This window comes from Melospiza georgiana, chromosome 3 (assembly GCF_028018845.1).
Source record: "Melospiza georgiana isolate bMelGeo1 chromosome 3, bMelGeo1.pri, whole genome shotgun sequence".
Lineage (NCBI taxonomy): Eukaryota > Metazoa > Chordata > Aves > Passeriformes > Passerellidae > Melospiza > Melospiza georgiana.
Genome location: NC_080432.1, coordinates 88,103,803 through 88,124,244, shown reverse-complemented (window position 1 = coordinate 88,124,244; position 20,442 = coordinate 88,103,803). Strand labels below are relative to the sequence as shown.

Here is a 20,442-nt window from a genome sequence, read left to right as displayed (position 1 = left end):
TTTTAGATTTCTAATCACATGTAACTCCCCCCAGTTACATTCCTATTGCAATTGGTTTAAGACATATTGGTTTTGCACTATCATGGAAAGGTAAGGAATATCTATTATCACCAAAACCAAACCAAACCAAGACAACCCCAAAACAAACAAAAACGCCACTTTTGCGACCCAGTTGCCTCTTCTTTTGACCTTTTAGTCAAAATCTTGGTATGTAAAGGAGCAGGATCAGAAATATTCAGGTATTTAACTGGACCCTGCTAAAGACTAAATAAATATTTTCTATTGCTGCAGGTTTTCTCAGTAATCAGAAAAGCTTACTTCTTTTCCAACTATATCTTAATAAATATACACCATATTTACCAGCTTTTCAGTTCTTCAATTTGCTTATGGAGCTGTTCCCTGTCTTTTTCCAGACGTTTTAACTCCGTTTTGGAGCGATTATAAATGATCTATCAAGGAAACAGGATACAGTGGTTTATGAAATAGAAGAAATAATTTCTGAAAGAAGTACAGTTTTGAGTAAATACAGAACTGCAGCAAATCAGACAAACATAACTTGATTTTCAGAAATTACATCTATTTATTTATTTTGACCTAAGCTTAACACTGTTTAGTAACTATGTAAAGGCATAAACACCAGAGCTCCTGAACAGACACTATTTGCCAGTCAGGCAGGAAATTGCACCTGTTCTGAATTCACCATGGACTTAAGAAGCCAAGATACAGGTGTAGAATTAGAGATGGGCAGAGCATGGATAAGTTTATTGCTTTAAATTGGTATGAACTTTGAAAGCGTTTTTTTGCCTACCTCAGCTTCATTGACTGCTTTTCTTTTTGCCTGCACTTCAGCCTTCAAAGAAATACACTGAGGATGAAGGCCTTGTGCTTCTTCACTTACTGTTATCAATTTGTCTTGTATTGCTTTGTACTTTTTTTCTGCTTCATTCACTTTTTCCTTTGGTGAAAAAAACAACAAAAGTCATAATGGAACAAAATTTTCTTCAAAACATCTTAATGTTACAAGACAAATATCTCTCAAAAGAATCCATCAGACACATTTCAATTGTTTAAATTCTGTTGGGTTTCAAAAAAAAGAGCAAGACATTGCCACCATGGATACGCTAAGATGAAAACTCAAAAATGTTCATTCTTGGGAAATCAACAGGCTACCAAATCTGTGACAGAGATAGCAAACTTTTTTCCTATCTCAATGTTTACTCAACCACAGGACTTTTAATACAATAAGGTCAAGTACCATGACACCCAAAAAAATGAAACCAGTGTCTAGACAGTGTTCCTTCATTGCTACATAGACATGCTGACCAGAAACCAAAAAATGTGAAATTGTGAAACACGTACTTTTTAAAATAAAGGAAAAAAACCATAAAAAACCATAAAATATTTTTTTTTTTTTTAAAGGAAAATAAGTGCTAACAAGGACAGTTTGGAGGACTTTTAATAGACTGAGAAGTTCTGGGGCTGTTCAGCCTGGAGAAGTGGAGGTCGCATGAAGACCTCATAGCAGCCTTTTGGTATCTGAAGGGTGGCGAAGGAAGCTGGAGAGGGATTCTTCATTTTCTGTATTGATATGACAAGGAATAATGGGTTTGAACTGAAAGAAAATTATTTAGACAAAAATTTAGATTAGCTATATGGAATTAATTCTTTATTGAGGGGGTGATGAGGCAATGTCACAGGCTGCCCAGAGAAGCTGTGGATGCCCCATACCTGGCAGTGCTCAGTGCCAGGTGGGATGGGGCTTTGACCAGCCTGATCCATTGGAAGGTGTCCCTGCCCGTGGCAGGGGGGTTGGAACTGGATGATCTTCATGGTCTCTTCCCACGCAAACTATTCTATGATTATAGATTCAAAATAATGATGCCAGATTCTCTGCACAAAATGTGTTTCATATGCAAATCAGAATGTATGACAAAATTATTTTATCTTGCTACCTACAGAAGTCTTAAGAACCATCCCAAAACTTCCAGATGTCTCCTGAAATCATTGCTCTTTTCTAAAGCCAATGATACCCACGAAAACCTTCACAACAGATCTCTGACTTGGGGGGTGACTACAGCTAGAGTGCTATACGGTTTAGACCATACACCTACCTGGCATTCTTCAACCTTCTGAAGGAGCTCTGTATTTCCTTCTTCAGCTCTGACACCTTCTTTGAGCAGCTCTACTTCTTTTTCCATCTCACTCACCTAAAGAAGCCCATATTAGCATATGCACAGGAGACTGGGAATGAAGCACATTTCACATGAACAAACATATTTTAGCAAGACATTTACCACTGCCCACGCCATTTGATGTTTCAAATCTTTGAGACGAGTTTGCATGTCACTCACAAACGTGATGCTTTTGAAAGATTCCTTCTTTTCCAAATAAAGCTGCTTAAGTTCTTCAAGACGCTTAAAAAAGAAAATAGGGGTTCAATCATGACTGTGAAAAGCTGTGATATAACATGAAATTTTGGAAATATTTGGGTTTTTGAAATTTAATGTCACTGAGATCTAATAAAACCAAACTACGCAGTTTAACTCCTGTACTTCCTTCACTGCTCAGATCTGTCCTAATAATTACTTTAACTTTTACATACCTCTTCTCCTTGTTCTATCTGAACACGGGTATTTTTTTTAGTTTTTCCAATAAATGAATAATCTTCTTTCATTTGTTCCAGCTGAGTTGCCTTCATAAAAAACTAAAAAGGAATAAAAAGATGCAGATGTGAGATCAGCACCCTATCTAAGTGGACCTTCAATAATTATGACAGAATGACCAGTCATCCCAAGATCCCTGCATGCTTAATGATATCCAAAGTGAAAAAACTGGTCAGGTTGTGGTGGTACAACTTCCACCCCTCCTCAGGCCACAATGTGGTATTTGAAATGTTTGTTAGCCCCAGCCCTGATGAACAGAAGCTAGGATCAGCCCCTCCTGAGTTTATTAGAAACACTCTCTACTCTCAGGAACTTACACTGTCTGACAAGCTCCTCTTTCTAAATGAAGAGCCTTTGAAACTTGTTTTTCTTGCCTGACGAAAAACCCAAATAGAACAACATTTTTGTTATTGAATTGTCACAGAAAGTTACTGACTTGGATTGTGGTCAGGGTGAAAAATTACTATGACTAAAGCCCACCCTCTTGTGACCCTATGAACAAAGGTCACAAGTGAGACCCCCTGAGCTCTCCTGGACCACAGTGGGCTGTGGCAGCACCTCTCTCTGAGTGAGACACCACTGTGAGCCAGAGAGCCCTCACGTTTATAGCACCTCTCTCTGAGTGAGACACCACTGTGAGCCAGAGAACCCTCACGTTTATAGCACCTCTCTCTGAGTGAGACACCACTGTGAGCCAGAGAACCCTCACGTTTATAGCATCTCTCTCTGAGTGAGACACCACTGTGAGCCAGAGAACCCTCACGTTTACTTGGAGAACAGCTGCCAGAAGCTGACAGAGCCTGGGCTGATACCCCCACTCCTCAAGGATCAGTCTTCATCCTCTGAGAAGATCCAAAGGCATTTGACATGAGTACTTTCTCTGAGTTGCAGGGGAATCTTTCACAGGTATACAACTTGTACACAGTCTTTAGGTCTGCATATGTAGACATGTGCATCTGGTATAGCAACTGTATTATGAATGTTTTTTAAGATTCTGAAGTACTCAGATTAGTAAGAAAATTAGGCCTATGAGTGAGTTACCACTGTAGTATTGTAAACTCTCTAAGAATCATCTGTCAAATTGTTTAAAACAGGCTACTAATTAAGTACTGTCAAATTAATGCAGTGTCAAAACCTTTAGGCCTGAAGCATGGTCAAGTCCAGAGCTAGGTTTGGCAAGGGGATCCATTCTGAACCTTGGGACTTAATGGGAAGGTCTCCTTTACTCCTTTTTATCCATACCTTTTTCCCATTCCAACCTCCATATAGATAATTTATGTTGATTTTGGTTTTAGATTTAGTAATTTCAGGTTTTAGTCCAATTTTCCTCTTGTGCATCTATGTAAGTAGGAGAGTGAACCTTGCCAACAAACCTAGCCACACTTTCACTTTAATATTAAACCTGCTTTTGCTGATACCTGTGCCAGTGGTTCTGCAGGTGACTTAGAACACTCATTTCCCATAGGGCTACTTCTGAATAATGAACTAACTCAGCAGAGCCCTAAAATTTAAATTTATCCATCTCTTTAGAGAGAAGGATCTTCAAAAACATTGTTTGTGCAAGTGGATAATTGGTGCAATCAGATAGTGCACTGGCTCTGGTTGGGGTGGACTTAAATTTCTTTACAGGAACTATTATGGTGTTTTGTTTTAGATATGTGATCAAAAAAAAATACTGATTACACACTCATATGTTAGCTGTTGCACAGAAGCCTCCTTTTTCTCACTCTGCCCTCTCAGTGAATAGACCAGCTGGGTGTGCAAGAAGTTGGGGAGGTATACAAACAGGCAAATGATTCCAAGCAGCCAACAAGATCTGCCACCTCAGAAAATGTCATTGTGATGGTTTAGCCCCAGCCACTTACTCACTTTCCCCTGGGGTGTGAGAGGGAAGAGAATCAGAAAAGTATAAGCAAGAAACACATGGGATAAGACAAAAATAGTTCAAACCAGCAAAAGCTGCACATGCAAGCCAAGCAAAACAAGGAATTCCTTCACCATTTCCTGGGGCAGGCAGGTGTTCAGCCATCCCCAGGAAAACAGGGCTCCATCATGCCTAATGGTGACTTGGAAGACAAATGCATCATTCAAAACATCCCCCAATTCCCCATTCTTCCCCAAGCTCTGTATGCTCAGCATGATGCCACATGGTCTGGGATATCCCTTTTGTCAGCTGGGGCCATCTGTCCTGGTGTGACCCCTCCCAAAGCCTTGTGCACCCCCAGCCTCCTTGCTGGTGGGGTGGAAAAAGAAGAGGAAAAAGCCTTGACTGTGTAAGGCTTGCTCAGCAGTTACCCAAACAGCAACAAGGAATACCTCTCCCCATTATAAACTCACAAACCCACTAAGTAGCCCTGTACAAGCTGCCATGAAGAAAATTAATCCTAACCCAGCCCAAACCAGCACAGCCATGCTCAGTAATGAAAACAGGTAAGAGAGGGTTTAGGGGGAGTAGCCGTCTTTTGCTTGGGCACTGGCTGGGCCTCAGTCTACCAATAGGAGGTGGTGAATGATTCCCTTTGCATCTTTTATTTTGCTTCACTTTCTTTCTCTCTCTCTCTCCTTCCAGCTTTCACTTCAGTTATCACACAAATTTTATCTCATCCCTCTCTTTTTTTTTTTTTTTTTTTTTTTTTTTAATTTTACTCTTAATTTCCCATTCCCCCAGCCCAAGCTTGGGGGCAGCACAGAAGGGAAGTGAGCAAGTGGTTGTGTGTTATTTAGCTACCTACCTGAATTAGCCCAAAACAGGTGACTGAAATCGAGGAATTTGATTTTTTTTTTTTCCAAATGCTCTAAAAATTTGCAATTGGTATTTTAACGTTTTATGACTATGCTACATTTTTTTCTTACCTTGTACTTGTCCCCTTCATTTTTGGTCTGTAAAAACTGTTTACTCATCTCTTGGGTTAAAACAGACACAGGATTATCTACCTGCAAAAATAAATAATTTTCATTTTATTTTAATTACAAGTTACCATGTAACTGCAAATCCATGGAAGTGAGAACCCTGTTTTAGTCCTGCAGCTTATTACTAAGCTAATGTGGTAAAATCAAGCTTGCTAATCCTCTCACATCTTCAAAAAAACCCAAAACACAACAAACAAAACCAATAATAAACAGAAAATTAAAAATCCCAACTATATCTAATATAAAATAGAACCACAGCAAGGACAACTAAGGAACTGCTTCCAAGAGGATATGTGACTTCTATAAAAACAGTACCTGTAAGTTCCATTTATTTAACAAAATCAGCATTAGAAATTCTTGTTGTGTCAAAGTATGGCAATAAATGCAATTAATTGACTCATATATTCTTACAGATGTTGCCACAAAATAAAATCAATACATACTAACTGCAACTCCTATTATTTGAAATTCTCAGTTGAATATTTTAAACTTCATATGCACTACGTGATCTTTTATTAATCAATTAGGCAGAAAAATCACATTCAAATTTCTGAAACAGCTAGAACTGAAATAATCAGCAGAAAAAACCTCTCCAGATACAAAAGAAACCTACATATGTCAAGACTTTTATCAAGAGGACACATGACTCACAGCTCACAAATGACAGCAAATACTTATCTGTCTGGGACAGAATCCTATTCTGCATTGCATGAGGCATATATTTCAATTTTCCTTTGCTGATGAATTTGATCTTTAAATGATATGGAAGACGTGCAACTCTCTCCTTTAAGGAATAGTACATTTCTTTTTAATTGAAGAATTACAATATCACATACCAATGTCTTCCTAAATTGCACAGAATTTAAACACTACAACAACTACCTGTATATTAAAGTGATCCAGTATTCCTATGAGTTCCTCTTTCTTTGAAGAAATTATGGTCCCTAGTGGTAAAAAAAAGAAAGGAAAAATATCAGTAGGTACAATGCCCTGGAGTACTTTCTTCACTGTAGAGAATCTAAGAAATGAATTCCATCTCTTTGTCACACATACTTAGTCCTGAACTAGAAACATCAGGGTTTTTTTTAATTATTATTTTTTCAATACATTTTCATTTGCACAGAAAGACTTCTACTTGAAGTCCCTCTTTACCTCATAAACCCTCTTTGACAGAATTTAGATAAATCAGCAAATTCAGTAAAACTTCAAAAAAGACTAAAAACTATGTTCAGCCTCATCACACAAGCAGATTTTTGTGAAAACAAATACATAATGTTACATCTGACATACTAAATAATACATATCAATAAATACATAATTGCTTTTGACATGCTAAAATATTTTTAGTTTGGGATAAAAACAAGAAAAATGGACATTGTCATCATCCTTGAGTGGTTTTATGAACAGAGAAACAACGTCCTTTACTAACATCAAGGCATTCAAATCATCAAACATGAACAAGTTTAGAGAACTTCTAAGACTGAGAACAAAGCAAACTACCACTAACCAGATTTGCTTTTCAGTTTGCAAGTTCTGCTTCCATCCTGATTAATGTGCTGATTCACAGTAATAGAGGTACCATACAATTCTGGTTTAAAAGCATCTCTTCCTTGGTTTCGCAAAGTTATGGAAATATCTGCAGAGCTAAAAAAAATAACAAAAATAATTTTAAAACCCTGAAATTAATTTCAAATCTAAAAACAACAAAAAAAGTCAGAACATTTTAATTTTCCATACAAACTGTCATGTATACTACAGGTCACAACTGCAAGTCAGTCACAGTACCAGTCAGAAAAACATATATTTATTTGGTTTGACCCATAACACCATTAGAAGCATTGCTGGTTTAAAACTCAGGAGTAAAGTAAAGGGAAAGTAAAGGGAAAAGCAGTACCCAGCATTAAAATAAAAGTAAATTAAAGGGAAAAGTAAACTCACTCAAGCTGTCCCCTTTCCTCCACCCCCTTCCCACAGTGGAGGAAACAACAGCAGAGATTATAAAACGAAATCCCAATTTACTGCAAAATCTCAAAACCACAACAGTATTAGTAAGACTGTGCAAAATAGAGAGTGTTTCACCCACAGAAGGGTATTCAAGACTAAACAAAAATGCGTCCCCGAGACAGCACCAGGGATGGTTTCTCAGACAAAGGCAAAATGGCAACTGGCCTTGTGCTGGGCCGTGTAGTGTATGATAAATCAAAGATACTGTGTCAGGGATGCTCATGGCTTAACTTCCCCTTTCCCCAGCCTGAAAACAACAGGAAAACAGGGACAAGACAAAACCTGGTGGGATCTGACAGGGCTCTCAATCAGGTCAGAGGACGCTTTTCCTGGCCTAGACTGTGCATGAGCGGGACTGGAGTGCTCCGTGGTTCTGGCAGCAGTGGTGCTGCAGTGCTGCAGTCACGGTGGCTAGGGCTCCACACAGCTTGGCTGGGCTCTGCCCCGCGCTGCTGCTGTTCCCTCCCTTCTCTTTTTCTCTGAGTGGCATCTGGGCTTGTCGGCGCTGTCTTTCAGCACCAAACCAGAAAAGCCGTGGCTCGGAGGAAGGGGAAAAGGGCCCAGTCTTGGGGTGATTTCATGATGATGCTCTATTCCTGATTGTCTGCTTTATGCCCAGAAATGGCTGCTGTGGCTTTAAGGTGGGCCAGAGGAGGGGCACGAGCCTTTGGGGGGCTCCTGCACAGACTTCATGTTCAAGACTCGCTCCCCAGCATGCTGGGTGCTGCAGAGAGCAGCAGTTGCTCTGTTGCTTAGCTAACTCGACTTTTTAGTAGCTAAGCAGTAAGTTTCCTTTTTCCCCCGACCCCACCACCTTTCCCCTGGACAGCAGCTGCAATCCTTCTGCAGGTGGTTTTTTTTTTAGTTTTTCTTGAACTTTTTCAGCTTGGTTTTGGTCCAAGATCAGACACTTGCCAAGACCAGCAGTGGGGGCCACTCCAGCCAGCCTGAAACCTCAGGCAAAGATGGACCAGCAAGAGAAAGGACACCAAAATCCATCAGCTTCATCTGCTCTGAGGAGGGGACCAATGCCAGTCAATAGGCTCCATCTGTTTTGCCTAAGCCGCTGCGTGAATTTTTCCTCTTCCCTGAGACAAAAGCCAGCCACCATTTTGTCCCCCCTCTGCCATTGCAGCCAGTCTGTTTATTTCTTCCCCTGGCATTCTGAGGTTTTCTTGTTGTGGAGTGGGTGGGGAGGCAAGGTTCTGGAATTTCAATATCTAGCATTTGTTCATTTTTTTTTCATGCTGTGCAGGCACTTTGCTGGTTAATAAACGGGTTTTTTTACTTTCACTCGCTGGTATTCATTTTCCTATTGGCAAAAAGAATTACTGAAGCCATTCTCTTCAGAGAAGACACTCATTCCAGAGTGTTTTTTCCTAAATCTGTCCCTAAACCAAGACAGACTGCCAGTGGCAGAGATGGGCAAAGTCTGCTGGGCTGATCCTGACACCTACACGCCCCCTCCCTCGAACCTGGGGACAGCAGAAGCTTCTTCCAGCCCCGGCCTCCTCGTGCTGACAGCACAGCCCTGCCATGACATCGGTGGTATGGAATCAAACACCGCCACAAAGTCCAGCCCTCTGCTCCATAACCACGACACACTGCTGCCATACACTGACTGCTTGCACCTCCTATGCTTCACCTAAATAAAGAGCCAAAAGCAGTATTTGTGAGAGAAGATTTCTTCCATCTTCCCTCCTCATCTTGAGTACCCTCATTTTACATTGCAGAATCAAGCTGCTTTTTGGTAGTTCTCCTTTTTTCAAATTGGCTTCTGTATGAAACAGTTGTCTGGCTTCTACAGCCTAAGCAAAGTAATATACAGCAGAATGCTTAAGCCATTCTTCTAGAAAACATGAGATGTGATTTCAGTTCCAAATTCCTATTTCCCATTTCTCAAGTGAGTGCTGAAACATTAACTTAATACATACAAAGCAAGTACTACCAAAATTTTAGTCTTAAGCATCTCTGAAAAGACTGGGATATCTGACTCTGAATAAGAGCTTCACGTAAATGTAAACTCATAAGCCTCCTATCTTTTTATTGGTTTTTCTGAACACATTACCCCCAATCTCACAGCAGATATAAATCCACTTCTTACATGTTCAAATATCCAGCTGTAAGTCAAGGTCTTTACATTCACTCACATCACCAGAAAGACTGAAAAATAATTAACCTCACTGCTTGCAAAATAATGATAACTAGTCACCTATGAATTTTTCTAGTGGACTCCCATTTTTCTGTAGGATATTCAATGACAGAGTGGAAGTAATACACAAGAGCAGGGAATATAGAGAACACATCACTATGTTAGCTAGTTCAGTGTGCTAGCCTCAGGTAGGACAGAGGTAATTTTCTTGCCATTACTGTGAAGGGCAGAGCCCAGAGCCATGTGAGTGCTGTTGTTCTATACCTCACACATCATCCCTGGGGACACAGTTTCAGCTGGAAGAGGAGAACACAAAGTGGAACTGCTACCATTTTGTTCCTTTATTCCAGGGAAAGTGGATGGTCAGTGAAGCAGTGGAGTGGCTCCAGTCCTACAATGGGGTTGGTATGTCATTGTTTTTCTCATCTTGGGCTTGGGGAGGCAGTGTGGGTGCAGACATTTGTCCACCATTGTTTCTTTTTTTCACAACATGGGCACAAACACTTCCACTTGCCATTTTCTTCTTTGTCTCAGAAGATGCCTGACTTGGGCTGTGCTGCAGTCACTTTGCATCAGACTCAGTGAGTATTTTTGCTTGCAATCACCCTCTTTTATACACTGTTGTTATTAGTATTGTTACTGTTTGTTTTCCTTATCTCGTTGATAGCTTTATTCAATACATTTTTATTTCAACACGTAATCTCCACCTTTATCCCTCTCTCACTGGAGGAGACAGAGACCAACTGTTTGGAGTTTAATTTCCAGTTGGTTTCAAAATACAACATTCAGGAATAATGATATTCAAGTGGTAAAACTTCTGAAGTTTTTTGTTTTCAGGGTTTGGGGTTTTTGTGCGAGGGGAGTGTTGTTTAAATGTTATGCTTTTTATTCAAGTCTGATGGATCCCATAAGAAGATGCAGAAAATTATCATAAACAGAAAACTAGTAAGCTAACCTCAATGACAATCAGCAAACTACAAATGCAACTTTCAGATTAAAGTTTAACTTACGTCTCTCCTTTTTGAATAAACATTTTTAATGAGGAACCTCTGTTAGTTGCAGTGGCTTTTCCACCAAGTCCAACAATTAGTGCTGTTAATACAGAACTTTTTCCACCTGAAATTGAAGCATTGAACTTGTTTTAAAGAGAAGATATTGTAATTTCTACGCCACCCATATTACAGTTTTTGACTTGTTATATATTCATGCATTAGAAGTCCAAATTCTGTCCTTATTGAACATATAAAATAACAATAATGCTAGTAAATGCCGTTTTCAAGAGTCTCCCTAAAAAAATCCCAACATGCTGACCCAAACTTGTGTTACTTCTGTTTAGCAATTTGCATCCACCACGTCATAAGTCAGAAGGAAGGAACCTCCTCTTTCTTAAAAGCATACTGAAAAGACATACATTACAAAAGAAATCAAACACACATTACCATTTATCTAACTACCTGAAAGGTTTTAAGCTCTCTTTCAAAATTTATGTTTATTTTTAAATATTATTTCTCCAGAAGAAACAGGATTGTATCAATAGGTATCACTTCCTTTTCCTATAATAGTTTCTATGTCCTGGGTTAGCTGGGATAGAGCTCCTTTTCTGCCCAGTAGCTTGTACAGTGCCATGTTTTGGGTTCAGCATGACAATAATGCTGATAACATGCTCATGTTTTGGCTGTTGTTAAGTAGCAAAGTTGAGGACACTTCAAGGTCTCACACTCTGCCACTGAGGAGGTGCACAAGGAGGCAGGAGGGAGCCTGGCCAGGAGAAATGATCTGAACTGACCAAAGGATATTCCATACAATATCATTCCCAGTGCATAAACTGGGGAATGCTGCCCAGGAGCCACTGATTGCTGCTCACGGATGGGCTGGTTGTGAGCAACTGCATTACACATAACTTGTTTCTCTTGGGTTTTATTCCTCTCTTTCTTTCTGTTTGTCATTACAGTCATTACTGTATTTTATTTTATTTCAGTTATTAAGCTGTTCTTATTCCAAACCACATGTTTTACCTTTTTCCAATTCTCCTTCCTATCTCACTGGAGGACATGGGGAAGTGAGTGGCTGCATCATATTTAGTTGCTAAAAGGGATTAAATGACAACAGTCCTTTCTAGCACCCACTGTGGGGCTCAAAGGGTTGATATAACTGACCAGAGTATGTTAAAACAAATTTGCTCTAAGCATTCATGATATTAGCTTAATAGCTGCTGATCACAATGCTGATTTATTTGCTCTCAGAGCTGTTGTGCTGGCTCTCAGAGCTGCATTATGTAACACCTTTCTCACAGCAGGCACTCCCTGCTTTGGTGTTTATCACCCTTGGCGCCTGGGCTAAGGCAATAATTTTGAAGTACTGTGCAATGCTGGCTGATAAGATATGACACGGTAAATGACCTGATGTAATAAATGACAGGACGGACCCGCGGCCGCGGAACTCGCCGGCTCCGTGCGCTCGGCACCCTCACCCCGGGCTGCGGGAGCCACCCAGCGGCACAGGCTCACAATTGCACCTTCCGCCCTGCCGAGAGCCAGCCGGGAGAGGACACACCTCCTCCTCCTCCTTCTCCAGGCCAACCCCAACAGCTTTTCAAAACGCTGGACGTCCTCGGGAAGCAGCATGTTGCTGAATGTGCTTTAGGTCTAGTTTAGCATTATGCAACTATCAGCAGTACTTCAACCCCCATTACAACCACCGTGGTTCCTCCAAACTCAGCGATGGGCACTGCAGGTACTTGGACAATTATAGTGCATTTAATAATAAACATATAAGTACATTTAGTTCAAATAAAAATGTATGCATTATTTAGCTACTAAAATATTTATATTCACATTATCTTTTGCAAAAATCTCCAATTTTAAGACCTAATTCACCAGCCTTTAACTACTGGGATAGATCTGTGTGGTACCTCATTTCAAAAGTGAATCTTTGTCCACAACTAAAAGATGGCCAGAAATTCTTTTTCAAATAAAATCTACATCTTCTACAATATTAAGATGTGTTCTTTGAAAAAGATTCTATGCAATTAATACTTACTTCCATTGGTTCCAACAACAAAATTGAGATTTGATCCGAACTGAAAAGGCCCCAGATTTGAATGGCACATGAAGTTCTTCAGCTGGATACTTTCAATTATCCCAACCTCACCGTCAGACTAAAGAATGAACAATTAAAACTCAAGTTATATATGCATTTTAATGAGATTAAGTTTGTATATTTTAAAGACAATGAGAATTAAAATGACAGTATGATATAAAACATTGGTTGATACAAGCCACAAGGAAACAGAAGGGTTTCACGACACTGTGTAAAGTCACTTGCTATAGAGCAACTATTTATTAAAATAAAAAGCTATCAAAGCTGATCTCACACACAGTAACTTACAGTTCTCCCTATTACTAACTTAGCATCAATACAACATAAAATATTAAGGCAAAAGGTCCAAAATAGTTGGCTGACCAAGTTAAAGCATGTTATTAAGGGCATTGCCTAAATGTCTTGTAAATACTGACAGACTTGGGGCACCAACCACCTCTCTGGGAAGCTGTATTGGTTTTGGGTTGTGGTAGCAGGGACAGGAAGCTACAGGGGTGGCTTCTGTGAGAACCTGCCAGAAGCTTTCCCATGTCTGACAGAGCCATTGCCATTCCCCAGCCACCCCCAAGACAGACCCACTGCTGGCCAGGGCTGAGCTCATCAGCAACAGTGGAAGTGCCTCCAGGCTAAGAGCCAGGAAAGGAAAATTGCAATTACAGCAACTGCAGCCAGAGAAGAGAGGAGTGAGAACATGTGAGAGGAATGGCTCTGCAGACACCAAGGAGGGGCAGGAGGTCTTCCAGGCATCAGAGCAGAGATCCACCTGCAGCCCATGGAGAGCCCTGTGCTGGAGCAGGAGGATTCCCAAAGGAGGCTGTGACTCTATGGGAAGTCTACACTGGAGGAGGTTTGCTGGTAGGACTTGTGAGCCCATGGGAGACCCAGAGTGGAGCAGGCTGTTCCTGAGGGACTGCATCCTCTGGAAGGGGTCCACACTGGAGAATGAGTGTGAGTGCTCCCTCTGAAGAGGAATGAGTGGCAGAGACAACATGTAAAGAACTGACCAAAGCCCTGCCATTCCCTGTGCTGTTGGGCTGAGGGAAGAAGAAAATTGGGACTGAAGAAGAGCCAAGGAGGGAGGGTGTTTCAAGATTTGGGTTCATTTCTCATTATCTCTCAAATACTGATTTGATTGTAAATAAATTCATTTATTTTCCCCAGGCTGAGGCTGTTTTGCCCATGACAGTCTCTGGGGAGTGATCTCTCCCTGCCCTTATCTCAACCACAAGCATTTTGTTGTATTTTCTCTCCCCTGTCCAGGAAAGGAGGGCAGTGAAAGTGGTTTTGGCGCACACCTGGCACCCAGACAGGTTCAACCCTCCCAGAGAAGCCTGGTCCAGTGTCCTACCACTGGTAAACAGATGTTTCCTAATGTTCAATCAAAATACACAGGACAGTATTTGCAATCTCAAAAATATTTTTTTTTAAGTCTTCCATCAAGCTAAAGTTCAACTACTAAAAGAAAAGCAGAAAATAATAATATTCCCATTCTCGAGTTTCTTTTCCATCAAAATTTGCATTTCAAACACTAGATCTTTTTCAGATATCTGTAAGTGTGAGCAATGCAAAACAAACATATATTTGGCACTTCTTTTAGTAAATAAATAGTTTTCCAAATATTTTTTTCTGCGTTTACAACAACCATAAATGAAACATTCCATAGTTCTATCCAAATCCATTTCCTTCATTTACTTCACAACTGCAGTAGTATTCCTTCTATTAAATCAGAATATTGTTATGTTATGATTGACTCTTATAACTAGATGACCCAAAAGAAATAAGGTAAGAACAGCCTCATGCAGAAGTCCTCACCACAGACATATCCCTAGTTTCTTTTATCTTTGTTGTACTGATGCCTACATCCAAGACATTTATTTCAACAGGCACAGAACTTTTCTTGTATCTTCATCTCTATGACTTTTTGTACTTACCGCCTGTGAAAGGGCACCGCTACTAGCTGAGAACTCTAAAGTTTCTTCTTCATCAGACTCATCACTATGTATAGCTGTGTGTTCTTTTCTCTGCCTTTTCTGGGACCCAGGAGTTAGAACACTTTCTTCCTTTCTCTTACCCATGAGTACTGAAAAATTAAAGTAATGAAATATTATAGGTTTCAGTTTTCTAGGTGACAACATACCCACAGGTGATAACACAGAAATACCAAATTATTTACTTCAGTAAAACAAATATTAAAATCACAGCAAACACTGCAACAAATATTTTCCCAGAACTGAAACCTCAGTAATTTAAGGCTATGCTTGCTATGAAGGATTTGCATCAAAACAAAAGAAACACAGCTTCATTATTCTAATCAAGCTGAATAAATAAAATCAACCTCAAAGTAGAATAACAGGAAATTTAGATTCATAGCACTGTTCCTGAGCTGTTTCTTACACTACAAGGTAGTATAACATGATCACAGTAAACAAAATGCTCCTAATAAAGGGTAACTAACTATTCTCTCTATAAAGAGGACACATGTATAAATTTCCTCTATAAATCAATAAATAATGCACAGACTTCTAGCACTAATAGGACTGCTCTGAAACAAATCTTGCAAAAGTAACAAGCTTTACTAAAACATACAAAAATCTCAGATTTTCTGTAATCATATGCTTATGGCATTGTTTTTATTCCCTCAAAGTACATATTACATTGTTCATACCTACAGACCCAAAGACCTACACAAAATACAGAAGTTGACATACCTGCCCTAAGCAGAAGCAAGGTGCTATTTGCACAAATGCAACACACAATCTTTTTATTTGTCAGCAGTTAAGTCAGCTACGCTAAGTACCTAAAACAGGCCAAAACTAATACCAGCTGCACAATTTTCTGACATCAAAACTTTTCTGAAATGGATTATGTTCTCCTACTCAGCTTTGTTTGCTGGAATTTCATCTAGAGCTCCCCTGTAAGAAAGATGACAACCAACTCTAATGCTCAGCACCAGTTCGAGGAAAATTCTGAGGCAATAAATGTACTTAACATTCCCTCCTATAGAAAGATCACTGAATGACACATGGCCTAAGAATGAGCTGCTTATTTATAAAAACAAATTAATAAAAATACTGGTTTTGGTGTAGGAAAGAATGACCAGCATTAGAGACCTAGCATGCCCAAAGTTGGTAACACACTGGGGACTTGGAGGCCAGAAGACTTCTCATCATGAATACAGGTGATGACAACAAGCAAGCACTTCCTTGTCCCTCAGGACAGATGGGATAACCCAGGAGAGAAGTCATACAGGTCAGCCTGAGAGTCCCTACCACGATCTCCTGAGGGAGGTGGCACATTCTGTGAGAAAGCTGGGTGGGTCAGCACAGCAGGTCCAGCTGTGCAGCGCTCAGCCTCAGGATCCCCAGGGGCCCCCTTGTCAAAGCTCTCCCAGAGCTTCTCAGCAGTCTTGCTCCACATCCTCTCTGTTTTAAGATTAGTTACTTGGAGAATCTACAGAGAACTGAATTAAATAAAGACTGCTGAAGTACAACTTTAGTCACAAGAACTTGTATTACAATGGAGGGGAGCAGTCTTTCTTCCCTCCTCTCATTCTGTCTCATCCCTCTGAGTGCAAGCAGTTCTTTACACAACAAAATAATAAATCGCCTCAAGTCTTTGATTCTACCCAAAAGTAACGCAGGAAAGAACTTCTTTCTTTTAACATTAGTTAGGTGAGCTCCTAACCACCTCAGCATGAAGCTCTGTATTTGTGGGTCACTGTGGAGAACAAGTGGCTTCTCTGAGCAGTTTCCTTGTGTCAGCCTCATGTTCTGGTCAAACTATTGCCTGAATTCAACTGATGAGAGGTCTGAAAGCTTATACTACCATGTACCACAGAGAACAGCATTTATTGTAAGAGACACACAAGACATCAAAATTTTCTACATCATTAGAAAGACCTTCTAATTTCTAGTCTACATATTTGTTGGCTGCTTTATAAAATACAGTGCCTTATGATCCCCTCATTAATTTTTATGACACAGCATCTAAAAGATAAAGAAAAAAACAGTATCAATCCCTTTCCATTGTGTGGAATGAACAAAATTCAAAGCAAATGCAGAAATGCAATAAACTTGCCATCTGACACTCCTGCAATAGCTTTGTATGGTAGGGATTTCTTTATCAAATATTAGAAGAGCAAGAGAAGAAGGGAAGTCCTCACCTTTGTACTTTGAGGGAATAAAAACGATGCCATAAGCGTTTATAACTGATGATGATTATTATTACAATTATTGTTATAATGATGATGCCCACGAAGTATTTACAGCAAAACTATCATATCCACTTTATGTTATGTAGTTTAATACAACACACAAGGAAATCAAGGAGCAAATACACTTCATGATTCAGCTTACATACCTTTTGTTATGCTACTCTGGCTTTACTACAAAAACATGCCTTCATGCCAAATTACTGAGACCAGGAATCAGTCACTTGGAAGCTCTTGGCATCCATCACCCAAACATGAAGACATAAACATAAGCTTTAAATGTTTTAATTAATAACATCCAAACTAAAGATGAGGGCTATGAGTTCCATTGCTATACAATTTGAACATTTAAGGAAAAGAGAGTATAAGAGCGAAACACAGAAAAAAATAATCTCATGTAATTTAACTTTGATGAAAGCAAAAGCCAGAACCATCTGCACCTCAAAACTGTTAAAGAGCTAGTACTGAAAACAAAACTTAACTGGAACTACAAGCAAACTCAGCCCCAGAAATTATGACAAATATCAGTGGATGCAGAACCTTCCCTGAGTAGAAAAAACCCAAAAGGAGCAAGAAACTGACCGCAACCACAATGAACCCATTAATAAGATTTTACAAGAAACAAGGTTTTAAAAGGCACAGGAAGAAATAATCAACATTTTAAAAAATAAATAAACGGAAAATGACATGTTTGAATTTTTTCTTCATGTCATCTTGATATTTTTGACAAGAAAAGAATGTTTTTAACTTTAATTGCTCCCAAAACTCCTGCACCAAGGCACCCCTACATTAAGTTTTTAATTGGAAAAAATGTTGCTTTCAGTCTCTGCACTACTTAGCCTAACTTTAACAACAGTTTGGGAATAACTATTCAAGGCAAAGGAAAAGCAGCTGATCCAAGCTTTTTGAAGGTTATTAAAGTATGCAATGCTATACTGGAAACAAACTGGCAAAAAAAATACATCAATACATTTTAAAATATATAATATACTACTGAGAAGCCAACAAAGGACATTGTTAACAAATGTTAACAAAAGGATTTTTTAGTGGAACAAGTATCATACCTAAAATCTAAAGTATAAAATATACTTTAGTATATTACAATATAAAGTAAGAATATGTTAATGGAAACTTGTGATGACAAAGTCAAGTTAATAATTCAAACAAGAATCCAACAGTCATTCAGGAAGAGAAATCAAGAGTACTGATTCAATAAAAATAAACTTCACTATCATGGAATGTAAAGAGTATACAGTTAGGTATAAAAACTGGATCTATAATTGGGAGCAAATTGGGAGCAAGACAGCTTCAATTATAAAATCAAAGGATCACTCCAAATTACAACAAGCAATTGTTATGCATATAATGAAAGCACAAAAGTAAAATGCAAGCCCCAAATGCCCTCTATAAAATGACTGCTACATGTTAGAAAAGTACTTACCCTGTACACATCAAAGGATAAGAAGGCAGAGGCTGCATCCACTGATATTCACCCATGTTTCAACTTAATCAATGGCCTATCTTTCCAAAGTATTCACTGCTATGGAGTTCCACAACTGTTTCCCTTTTCCCTGCCTGGCTGCTCACAGCTTGGCTCATCCAGGGCTGGCACAACCAACCTGCTGTCACCAAACCCACACGAGTGCCTTTCCAGCAGCCCTCACTGGCCTGGTGTCCACCTAAGGTAGCAAAGTATCCCACGTGTCTTGTGGGACATCCACTTTAAACACTCTGGACACAGCTGTGTCCAGGCTAACCCTGCCTCCCACCCAGCTGGCAAAACAGAGGTAAAGCAAAGAAATCAGAACAGACCTACTGCAGGATGAACACAAGTTATGGTAAGGAGAGGAAGAAAACAGTTGAGGTCTTTAGCTGATGTATAGCACACTACATTTAACAGTCACAAAAATACCAATGAAATTACAAATTAATATCCAGGTCATAGAACCAGTGAGGGGGATGCTGAGGGGAGGAGGTTTCTAAGGGAATTTCAGTAACATTAACTTCGGGAGTGACAACTTGGTTTACAGCAGACAAACAGAAGTTAAAGGGAGGTATGACAGAGGGCTGAAGTCAGAAGCCCAGTCTCAAGACACAAGACTGGAGCACTCTACATTTCTGGGACTATCTGAGCTAGATGTTCTATGTTAGACTGTATGTCTGACGTTGACAACTCCTCTCCTAACACATTTGCAGCCAGTACATAAGAAGCCTATACCATCCCATCAAACACTGGAGAAGCACTGCCTGACCCAGAGGATGACAGAAAGGGTAAGGCTGGAAGTGAACATAGCGTTCATAGGTTCATAGTGTTCACAGGTTGAACATCTGGTCCAACCTCCCTGCTTAGGCAGGGTGCTCCCACAGCACATAGCACAGCATTGTGTCCGGGCAGTTTCTGAATATCTCCAGTAAGAAAGACTCCACAGCCTCTCCGGGAAATCTGTTCCAGCTTGTGTTCACCTGCACAGCAAAGATATTTCTCCTCGTGTTCGGGTGGAACATCCTGAACATCAGTTTCTGCCCGTTGCTTCCAGTCTTACTGCTCGGCACCACCAACGCGAGCCTGGTCCAGCCTCTTGACACCCTCCCTTTAAACATTTACGCAGACTGAGGTCCCCTTTCAGCAGTCTTTTCCCGAAGTTGAACAGGTCCAACTCCCTCAGCCTTCTCCTCATAAGAGAGATGTTTCAGTCCAATAATCATCTTTCACAGCCCTCCACTGGACCTCTACCTCTCTCTTGTGCTGAGGAGCCCAGAGCTGCACTGCGGCACACAGGGCAGCTCTGCCTCCTCTACGGACAGCGAAAACGAAAGCGGGGCACAAATCCCCTCAAGTCCACCATTACCTGTTGCTCTTCTCAACATGGCACGACCCGGAAGGCTCCCCCACCCCCCAGAAAAGAGACACGGGTCCCTTGGCGGCCGGAACGCCCGCCCGTGCGGCCGCCGCTCCTGCTCTCCGCCGTCGGAGATGGGCACCCGAGGGAGCGCTTACACCCGGCGGGCGCCCACGCTGGGCAGCGGGTGACAAACGCCAGCTCCGACCGCTAACGGGCCCCGCAGAGCGCCCTGCGCCAGGAGCGCGGCGCCAGGCCGGGGGCAGCGGAGGCAGCGGGAGGAGCGGCTGGCAGCGGTTGCCCCGCCTTGCGGCCGCCAGGCCGCCCTCCCTCCCAGCCGTCCAGAGAGCGCGGCGCGCCCGAACAGCGCCCGCCGGCATCTTCGCCCGGCATGGGTCGCCCGTCCCTCGTCTGCCCTCCCTCCGCCCCTCGCCCGCTCCGCGCCCCGTTACCTGGGACAGCTCCCGATGCCCACACGGCGGGGCGGACGGGGCGGGACGGGCCGGAGCGGGCGGAAGAGCCGCCTCCGCGAGTGCGGCGCCTGCGCGCTCCGTATCCCGCGGG

At 41.0% G+C, this 20,442-nt stretch overlaps 1 protein-coding gene across 5 annotated transcripts in view; it reads right to left on the bottom strand.

Annotated features, from left to right (window-relative positions):
- SMC6 (structural maintenance of chromosomes 6) overlaps window positions 1–20,390 on the bottom strand; it is a 37,583-nt gene extending 17,193 nt beyond the window's left edge. Inside the window, exons 1-12 of one of the 5 annotated variants that reach the window (XM_058020111.1) lie at window positions 20,331–20,390; window positions 14,760–14,908; window positions 12,769–12,886; window positions 10,740–10,845; window positions 7,081–7,217; window positions 6,456–6,517; window positions 5,517–5,597; window positions 2,603–2,704; window positions 2,295–2,414; window positions 2,112–2,207; window positions 809–955; window positions 361–449 (exon numbers count right to left, since the gene is read on the bottom strand). In XM_058020111.1, the coding sequence (XP_057876094.1) occupies window positions 361–449; window positions 809–955; window positions 2,112–2,207; window positions 2,295–2,414; window positions 2,603–2,704; window positions 5,517–5,597; window positions 6,456–6,517; window positions 7,081–7,217; window positions 10,740–10,845; window positions 12,769–12,886; window positions 14,760–14,903 (1,202 nt within the window). In that variant the 5' untranslated portion in view covers window positions 14,904–14,908; window positions 20,331–20,390. Of the gene's footprint in view, window positions 1–360; window positions 450–808; window positions 956–2,111; window positions 2,208–2,294; window positions 2,415–2,602; window positions 2,705–5,516; window positions 5,598–6,455; window positions 6,518–7,080; window positions 7,218–10,739; window positions 10,846–12,768; window positions 12,887–14,759; window positions 15,484–18,479; window positions 20,045–20,330 lie in introns of those variants that run through there. The other 4 variants (XM_058020112.1, XM_058020113.1, XM_058020110.1 and 1 more) reach the window with 4 other exon arrangements.
- Window positions 20,391–20,442: the final 52 nt, after the last annotated feature.